Source organism: Hipposideros armiger, unplaced genomic scaffold (genome assembly GCF_001890085.2).
Source record: "Hipposideros armiger isolate ML-2016 unplaced genomic scaffold, ASM189008v1 scaffold_924, whole genome shotgun sequence".
In the NCBI taxonomy this organism is placed as follows: domain Eukaryota; kingdom Metazoa; phylum Chordata; class Mammalia; order Chiroptera; family Hipposideridae; genus Hipposideros; species Hipposideros armiger.
In genome coordinates, this window is record NW_017732274.1 from 412,883 (window position 1) to 422,687 (window position 9,805).

At 48.3% G+C, this 9,805-nt stretch overlaps 1 protein-coding gene across 3 annotated transcripts in view; it reads right to left on the reverse strand.

Annotated features, from left to right (window-relative positions):
- The window catches only part of ELAPOR1 (endosome-lysosome associated apoptosis and autophagy regulator 1), a 79,876-nt gene that overhangs the window by 17,418 nt on the left and 52,653 nt on the right, over positions 1–9,805 (reverse strand). For all 3 annotated transcript variants that reach the window (XM_019630636.1, XM_019630637.1, XM_019630635.1), the window contains 7 exons: positions 9,182–9,359; positions 8,345–8,473; positions 7,821–7,911; positions 5,573–5,678; positions 5,166–5,303; positions 4,081–4,344; positions 2,635–2,808 (listed from right to left, as the gene is read on the reverse strand). In XM_019630636.1, coding sequence (XP_019486181.1) covers positions 2,635–2,808; positions 4,081–4,344; positions 5,166–5,303; positions 5,573–5,678; positions 7,821–7,911; positions 8,345–8,473; positions 9,182–9,359 — 1,080 coding nt within the window. The remainder of the gene's footprint in view (positions 1–2,634; positions 2,809–4,080; positions 4,345–5,165; positions 5,304–5,572; positions 5,679–7,820; positions 7,912–8,344; positions 8,474–9,181; positions 9,360–9,805) is intronic.

Genomic DNA, 9,805 nt, shown 5'->3' on the forward strand with positions numbered 1-9,805 from the left:
AACCCACAGCGGGTTTGGACACTGTCCTCGGACATCAAGGCAAGGAGGACAATGTTGGTCAAAGGCACAAGCTTCCAGTTACCTGACTGGTAAGTTCTGGGGATGTAATGTACAGCACGGCGGTTACAGCTAATAGTCCTGTATTATATCCTTGAGAGTTGAGAGAGTACCTCTTAAATGTTCTCACAACAAAAAAGAAATGGTAATTATGTGACGTGATGGAGGTGTTAGCTAACACTATGGTGGTCATCATTTTGTAAGATATAAGTGCATCAAATAAACACGTTGTACACCTTAAATTCACATACTGTTATATGTCAGTTACCGTATTCCCCCATGTATAAGACGCACCCTTTTTCGAAAAATTTGGGGTCCATAAACTGGGTGAGTCTTATACAGTGGTTGTATGAGCGCAAAAACAAGTGCGAAAAAAGCGGGACATGCAAGTAAAAAAACCCCTACAACCACTGTATAAGACACACCCAGTTTATAGACCCCAAATTTTTCGAAAAAGGGTGTGTCTTATACATGGGGAAATGCGGTATGTCTCAGTAAAGCTGGGGTGTGGAGGCATGTGAAACGGTCAGCCATCGGTCAGTAGACAAGAAAAGCATTGTGTCTGTCACTTACTAGGGCCATCCCTAGCCTTTTGATGGAGGCATTGGATACAGAAGTGGAGATGCCCTGCAGAGGTCCCTGGTGAGCCAGGGGTGAGGTTGGGCAGCTCCAAGCTTCCCATGTGGCCCTTGGGTCAAGTCAGAGACAAAAGGTGCTCTTGTGGATTGCATCGAGTGATGATGGAAAGGATCTGTGCAGCATTCCATACTTGTAAAAGGGTGCATGAATAAGGCATCTGTCCATTTCATTCAGGATAAGAAATTGACAAGGTCTTAAAAGACACCCTTGCTGCCTTATTGATGGTGAGCTCTGGGGCTTCTCTTCCCCCTGCCCAGCTCAGCCCGCCTCCCTGTGAAGAGCAGCCAATGGCCAGGGCCCAGGCTTGTGCTCTAATGTGTCCCACCGGGCCATCTCCTTGAATCTCCTGGAGAGAAGGGAGTGGGGAGCAGGAAGACTGGCGTGGGCCATCTCTTGGAGCAGCACATTCAGCAGCCCCCATGGGCTGGCCATCCCGGTCTCTGAAAAATCACTGAGGCACAGCTGAGGCCACAGGGGCAATCACAGGAGCTGGCTTGAGGTGTGCCTTGATTTTAAAATACAGCTTAGAAGACCGACAAACTGAAATCATGAGATGGAGCAGAATGAGTGTGGGCATGAGGCACGAGACTTCTGATGGGGGTTCCTGGTGACTGCATATTCACATGTGCCCCTTAACTGTACATCCTTCAGGGCTGCTTCCCTGAGCCTCGGCTGCCATGCAACGTGGGAGCACTCACTCCGGCCTGACTCAGCCTCTAAAATCCCCAGAGGTGGGCAAGTGAGGGCAGACACCCAGGCTTGCATGCAGCAGAGCACACCACAGATCTAAAAGGCTTTGGCCTAAGCCCGGAGGGGAGAGAGTGGGGCAGAAGGAAGCAAAGACAGCCATGTGATATTCCCAGGGAGGAGAAAAGGAGCAGGATTGTCCTCATTTCATTAGTGAGTNACCTTTACATTATAATAAAAGAGTTACTTTGTTTTTGAACTGAGGGTCTATAGTATGAGAGTACACAGTAAACATTTTTTAAAAGAATAAAGGAGAAAAAAAAAAAAAAAAAAAAAGAAGACACAAACTCTCCAAATTCCCCATCTGCATCTCTCTCCCTATTCACTGAATGAAACTTTTGCTACATGGGGCTTTAATCAGTCTCAATGCCTGAGTTATCGCTGTCACTTCTGAGGCTTTGTTTTAACTTCTTCAAAGACTGTTAAAAAACAAGATAGAGACATCTACCTCTAATCTTTCATAGGTTAGTTTATTTCTTGACATGTTCTCCGTATAAACGCAAACAAACATTCTTTGCATGCTGCAGAAGATGGGTGGGAGCTGTGTGATGTGCAGGTCTTACCCTCCACACAGAGTCACAGACTACATGCTCAAGATGCTCTTTATTTTGTACTGTTCGAAGCTGGCTCTCCAACTGCTGATCTTGGCTTGTTTGTAATTCAGTCAAGTGCACTAGTGGTGTGATTTCCCTTTACATTTCTGCCTTTCAATTTTGGATCCAAAATATTTGCAGCAGTGTGAAATGACTGGTGGTAACATTCTTTCCTTTCATGTTACTTTCTTTTGTACTGTCAGCAAAGATACATCAGCTGATCTAAGAATAATTTATCTAGCTTCTAGAAAACAAATGACAAGTGCCATGATTACTGAAATCTGCTTTTTAAGGAAAAAAAACTTCCTCCTGCATAGTTTTTATATACTCATTTGAGGGAATATAGGTCTATAGGTCAGGGAGGTGTAAATGGACATCTTATTTTAAACACTTTTATTTTCTTACATTTTTATAAACCAAGTGATTTAATTTTAGGGAGAGAATCCTCGGGGAGAATCATAATCATTTAAAAACCTTTCATCTTCTCAATCTCCTCCTGCCTGAAGGTTTTCTAGCTTTTCTCCTATACCCATCTCTTGCCTCTGATCCACTGGCATCCCCTTTCCATTCCCACACTGTCAGCACTTGCACACCTTACCTGGTTTCCACAGAGACTTAGGGTAAAGTGATGGAAATATTTCAGCCCTTTGGAAGTGAAGCTTGGTCCTCCAGCCAGAGAGACGGTGTCTGCCAGAGCCAAGAAATTGTAGTCGAAAGTCCTGCTTGGTGTGCTGACTGAGAAGGTGCAGTCGTTGTAGCACAGAGAGTGGATCTAAGGGGAAAGCGGTCCATGAGGCCAGCTGCTCGGGCAGGGCCTTGGAAGAGACCCCAATGGAGACCCAGCCTGGTCCAGCCCAAGTGAGGTGAAAGGAGAGGAATTAAGGATTGTGGGTGGGGATTCAAAGAAGGAAAATGGGCTGGTGTTTATGTACATCTTGCCATTCAATTACTAGCACATGTATGATGTCCAAGCCCAAACCCATTATTTTTCAGTAAGTAGTTGGGTCAGATTCTATAGCCTTGTCCTTATGCTTAAATTACAGAGCTCTTCCAAGACACAGGATAGCTCTTCTTCCCCTCAAGCAGAAGACAATGAGGTGCTAACTGGAAGAAGGGCATGCAGGATGGCAGGAGAGAACACTACAAACTTTGGCCCCTGCCCCCATATCACACTCACTGCACCCTGCTTCCCCTTTCCTGGGTTCGCAGTAGGAAACTGAACGTCAAAAGGGGCTTTAGTCCCATTCCTTGCTCTGTTTTAGGGTCTCCCTTCAGCAGCTGTCTTACGCAACAGTCATTCTCTCCCACAGCAGCAGAGGGAGCCCCAAGGGAAGCAGTTGGTGGCAATAGTGCAGGGTGCCCAGAAGAGGTTGCCAGGGGTCTGTAAAATGGTTGCCCTTACTGCACAGCAAAACTGAGCAAAGTATGCAGATTGTATAAATAATGTCTGTCCATGTGGTTGTGATCAGTAAAACGAGTTCATCTAAAAGCATTAATGAATACTTAAGAGCTTTTAGTCATGGTCCTTTCTTAGATTCAGACAGTACATGGGCCAACAGCTTGGTTTTCCACTTCAGAAGAAGCCACTGGGATAGAGGACAGCAATGCCAATTAACTGTATGTCCCAGCAAAGGTGGGTTACCTCACCAAAGAAGAGGGGGCAAATTCCCATGACAACAAGCTGGATGGAAGTCGGCTGAATTTGAGCCACAGGCCCCACTATTTCTTCCCTTCAGGTCTCTGCACAGACGCCAAATAACCCTCAGGACCAGATGGCCACAGATCTCCCTTACTTATTTCCTGAAGATGAGACCTGTCCATGGCTGAGGCCTAGACCCTGAAAACCAACTGCTACAGGTAAGACTTTGCCATCCATGGTCACAGCTTGGATGGGGGTCCTCCAACTCTAACCTGGGAGTGTGCTACAGAGAGCGCTTGGGCTCAGCCCCTCAAAAACCCCATCTCGGGCCTGGCACCCTCTGAGGCGGTCCGTCCAGAAGACCAAGGTTAGAACGCACAACACAGCACAACACACTGCTGGCACCTTGTTGCTCTTCGTCCCTGGGCCGCAGGGCTTACAGGCCTGGACTCCATAGGGCTGGTGGGCTATGAGGACTGTGTCAGGGGGGCAGGAGTGGCAGGTCCCTGAATCCCGATCAATGTAGTCGCCAGCAGGACAAGAGGTGCAGGAGGAGCCCACGTCAGAGGCTTCCAGGGCACAGGGACGGCAGTAGGAGGCCACCCCATCCATGACATTGGTGACATTGATGGAGTAGATCTTAGCGACATCACTCGTGTACTTTCTGCCCTGGAAACAGGAACGAGAGGATGGAGGCCTGAGATACCAGCAGCAACTGAGTTCTCTGGAAATAGCAAATTACTACTTAATCTTTTTTATCATAGAATACTTGAAGAAAATCTTAGAAGCACCCCATTCTTTTTACTCACTTAACAGTAGCTCTTTATGTACATTTTATGTAATTTAAAAACAAGACTGGACCATTTTAAAATATTAAGTGCCATCAGGAAATATGCAGTAGATACTATTGTATGAAAAAAGCAGGCTTTTTCCCCTGTGAGAGGAAAAAAATGTAGTGTCTCCTGTGTGGGACATACTTAGATGTTAACTGGGTAGTGGGATTATGGGTGATTTTATTTCTTCTTTTCACTCCTTTCTGTCTTCTAAGTTTTCTGCAATGAGCTTGCATTACTTTGAGTTAAGAAAAAAAAAACAAATCAGAGTTGTTATTATTAAAAACAACGACAGGGATGAACAGGGTATACCAGGTCAGGCACCACACATGTCATCAAGGCAGGGGCTGCTGAGGAGACAGGGAATTTAAGGAGCTTCCCTGGAAGTCATTTGGACAAGGCTAACTACTCCTCTAGTGCACAGCTAAACTGAGCAACGCTTTCAGGCTGTATAAATGATGCCTTGCAGATGTATGTCCACGGGATCATGATTGGTAAAATACACAGCCTGGGGCTGGAATAGGCAGCTCTCTGCTGGACTCCTTAAGATCTTCTAACCCTGAACCTCACACTTCTACTTTGGCTAATGCTAGGAATCCTCCTGGGTTCAGAGGTCTCTGATGGGAGCCAGGGGTCTGAGGAAGGGGAGGAGCTTACTATCTCATGGAAAGTAGTCCTCTGGAAGGCCCAGGTGAAGCTCATGGTCGCGTTCTCCTTAATGATGTAGGTGTAGGACTGCTTGCCTTTGGAACCTTTCCATGTCTCCACCGGAGTGTTGGCCCTAGAATTCACACCCTGAACCCAAGACAGACAAGTGAAGAAGACAAGATGTCTGTGTGGCTGGTGAGGAAGGGGGTGCCCATAACGCTGCCGTCCCAGGGGCCATTCACAGTTGGCCAGACCCTTCTTAAACTGTGAAGTCCCTGACGGACAGTCTGGGCCCTTCCTCTTTGAAATCACTATAAGCAGGGTGTCAGTTACGTTGATGCACCAATGGGGCTGAGGGGGCCAACCCTCCCAATAGCCCTGCAAGCCCCATAGTGAGCAAAGAAAGGAAAACATACCACCATGAAGTAGAGCTCGCAGTTCACAGAACAGATGGTCTCAAAGACAAATGTGACCCTGGCCACCTCTTTATTTTCAGTGTCCGCCGTCATTGACTGTGGAGGTCTGTGGGCACAGATCTTAAAAGTCAGTTTCAAGGCTGGCCGAGTGGCTCAGTTGGTTAAGAGTTGGCTTAAGAGCATGAGCTCTGAGCAACAGGGCCGCTGGTTTGATTCCCACATGGGCCAGTGACGCTGCGCCCGAGCTGAGCTGTCACTGAGCTGCCAACAGGTGGCAGGATGGCTCAGTTGGTGTAACAACAGATTGCCTATTTGATGGTGGACTACGCCCACCTGCAACTAAGACTGAACTTGGCACCTTGAGCTGAACTGCTGCCCGGATGGCTCAGTGGATAGAGAGTGCGCTGTTAACAACAAGGCTGCTGGTTTGGCTCCCGCATGGGATGGTGGCTACGCCCACCTGCAACTAAGACTGAACTCGGCATCTTGAGCTTAGAGGCCACGAGCTGCCAAAGGGCAGCCAGACGGCGACCAGCGCCCTCCACAACGAAGACTGAAGAACAACAACTTGGCTGGTCCCCTTCCCCAATTCCCCAACACTGTTCCCCTCCCCCAATTCCCCAATAAAATCTTAAAAAAAAAAAAAGTGAGTTCCAGAGGCCAGGCGGTGCAAAAGGGGCAGGATTTAGTTGTGAATATGTTGGAAAGAGCATGGCTATGTGACCTTGACGTAGCCAAACTGTAGTTTTCTCATCTGTAAAATGAAGGTAATAATATCTTTCTTATTTACCTCTCATCATTGTGGTGAGATCCAAAGGCACAGTGGATGGAAAAGCGCTGTGTAAAATGCTATATAGCCTCACGAGCAGAGTGTGGCCTGAGACTCAGAGCTAATTAGGCATGTAGAACCTGAGGCCCCTCGCCAGGCCCCCTGAATCAGAATCTGCATGTTGACATGATCCCCAGGTGATGCGTATGGACATTAAAGTTTGAGAAGCACCACTATTATAAGAGGTAAAATGTCTACAATGACTTAGCAGCCCAGTCCCTGGGATAGTGGGAGCTTTGCCTGGGTTGTATGAGCCGATATCTCAACTTGCAATCTCTTCAGCCAAGTTCTCAGGCTGGATCTTCTTTTGGGGAAGAGAGAGCCATGCCCAAAGGGGCAGGGGAGGGTGGTGGATGGCAGCGTGGGTGGGTGAGATGCAGAAGCTTTTACCGTGGCAATCAGATTTGCAAACTGAAAAGTACTTTTGGGCTGTTACCCCCAAAAAAGTCTAAAAAGTTTGCTTATCTCACACACAAGATGTATCTGCTCAGCTCTGAGCAATGTACATTAAGGGAAAGGAGACTAATACCTTTTGAGCAATTCCCGTGGGCTGAGCACCATGCCAGGGATGGAAAGGAGGGAGTTTGAAGGAGGGAACGGAGAAGCCAAACTGGCAGTTGGGAAGCCCATTCAGTGGTCCCCTCTCATCTTTAAAGCACATACGGGGAGGTTTACTTTGGCTTTGGAGATCCATTTATGGCTTTTCTTCTGGCTTTGGCCATTTGCTTGAATTCTGAGGACCTTTAGGTCCCAGCTCCTGTCTACATAGTTGTGCTAATAAATGTGCTGGAAGAATCATCTCAGCCTGAGTTAGTCTAAAATCACAGTCTGTCAGTCTCCCTTGTTTTACATACCAGGATAGTGCAGCCTATAAGGGCCCGGTGACTTTCCCAAGTTCACAGAGCCAGTAGGTTGCAAAGTTCAAGTGCCCTGTCTTCCAGGCCAGTGCTTTTTCCACAGTACCACACTGTCCATAGTATTTTTGTTTTTTAATGGCAAACAAATTGCTATCGTGCTAAGTATTCTTGGGATATGGGGGAAAATATGACAGTAAGAACTATTCCTTCCAATGTTCTTGCCCCAAATAATGAGGAACTGTCTATGGGCATTTCTGGCCCTATTTAAAAATTAAAAAAAAAATCTTATCTGATGCTGCAAGGAGGAAGCATTCATATAGCATGTGGGCAAATGGTAGGAGAAGCTAGATGGGACGGGAGAGCCATAGGGCAATCAGCATGGGCAGCAGCTAAGAACCTGTGTCAGCATTCAGGTTCACTTTGTCCGACCATTACCGTGCTCCCTCTGCTCTGAGCTGATTCTTCAGCGTGCCAGAGCCCTCTCCTCTACAAATTCCGAGGTATGTGGGACTGGCATGTGGCCGAGGTGGCATGGGCTTCCCCTTAGCTCTGTATTCCTCACCTAAATCCTGGCACAACCAGAGTGAGAATCATGAAGTCGTTGTCTGAGGCTCCGGCAGCTGTGTAAATGTGATCACCGGCCACCTCCCAGCCTGGAAAAGGAATGCAGAGAGTTAATGCCTCAGTGGCCTGGGGTGTAGGACAAACGTGCACTCAGATGCCCCTCTGGAAGAAAGAGATAACACCGTCCTTTGAGGTGTCCAGAACTACCGCCAAACAAACCATGTTACTTATCCCACTGCTTGGGTTACAGACTCTGGAGCCCTCAGACCAAGACTCTGGGGTGTGTGCATGCTGTTTCTAGTTATGCTTTTGTCTCTGAAACTCAGATTTGGTAGAATATATGCCCACGAGGAGTGGAACTTGCCAGGGAATGGGTAGCTTGACTAGCTCATTTTTCTCCAGTTATCACTATTACGAAGAAATGTGAAGTTGCAAGAGCCCCTGTGGGAATGCAGGGAGCTGAGAGCTCGTGGTAAAGGGAGGGGCCCTCACCTGCCATGCCCTCACCTGTCATGCTCTCACCTGTCATGCCCTTGTACTCAAAGTTGATCCCACTGAGGACGGACGTTTCCATGTTCGTAGGCAGCGTATTCCACCATTTGTATTCGAATCCCACAACAGGTTCAGTCCCAGCTGGGCAGCGGCTGCAATCTGGGAGAACCACAAGATCCTTGTGGTCAGTAAGAAGGCTGCAGCCATCCTGACTGGAGCTGCTGTCACACAGACAAGTGGCAACAGTCCTGGGCAGCCAAACAAGGGTGGTGCTGAGCACCGCTGCATAGTTGTATCAAGTCGACTCAAAAACACTCTGACAAGGTATTTAACAAACTCAAGACATAAACACTGACTCTTCATTCCAATATTTCAGCTATCCTACTTGCCCACCAAAATGTTCATTTTCAAACTTAAATGTATCTTCTAGTCTGATCCATATAGTTCATATTGTCACATTATGATCAGTAAATGCATTTACATAGGTACACCAACCTGCCACCTCCCTCTTGCAGAGTGGCTGACGGGTTCTGATTGTATTTATATCAAGCTGGCCATCCCAGCTCCCCAGACCTCCTGGTCCGCGTCCCTGCCACATGCTGGAAGCCTCTGTGGTAAGGACGGGGCACCTTCAGGCCCGAGCCACACTAGCCATTGGAATGAAGAGGGCAGGTAGTTCTCAAGTGTGACCGTGACCTCCCCCCTAAGTTCTCCTGAACTTAGTCCCCGGAGGTGGCCTGGCCCTGACTGCCTCCCTCAGAAGGACAGAGCCCGTGTTCAGCTGATCACCCTGAGCACCCACGTGGCCACTCCTGTGGGTGATGTGGGGATGGATGTGACGCGGGGACTAGGTGGTAAAGGGGTTACCGGAGCCATTGGAGTAAGAGCCGTAAGGGCAGGGTTTGCAGGTGCTGTTGTCGGTTTTGAAGAAGCCCGGGTTGCAAGGCGGGCAGCGGGTCTTCACACCGGAGGCGGGCAGCGTCACCGCCCCCTCGAGATCCTCGCCACAGATTTTCGGCTGGGCCCATTTGTACATGAGCTGTGTCTGCAGAAATGGATTAAGAATGGCTCACTTGTGCGGGATTTGGCACATCTGTAGGAAAATTGACCTTGAAGATGCGGTGTGTGTGGGGGGGATTCTGGGCTATCCTGAAAGCTCCACCAGTGTGGGAAACTCTGTTGTGGTCACTGATGTAGCCCAAACACCCGGCCCAGCGCCTGACACATGGCGGTGCTCAGTTAAGCCTCAGTCTGCCGAGGGACTGCTGACTAGATGAAGAGGGGTGTACCTCATGAGGGCTGTGCGACGGGATGGGGGGACCACTTGTCTCCAGAGAAAGCCCTGATTCCAATGTAGAATCTTATTACTACAAGGTCACAGGAAAAGCAGCTGGTGAAAATCCCAGAACAGAGAAAGGCATGGCATGGAGGTAGCTTCCATTATCCCCGGGAAAGGGGGTGGCTGAGGTGTCCCAATTTGTGCTCCAGGTG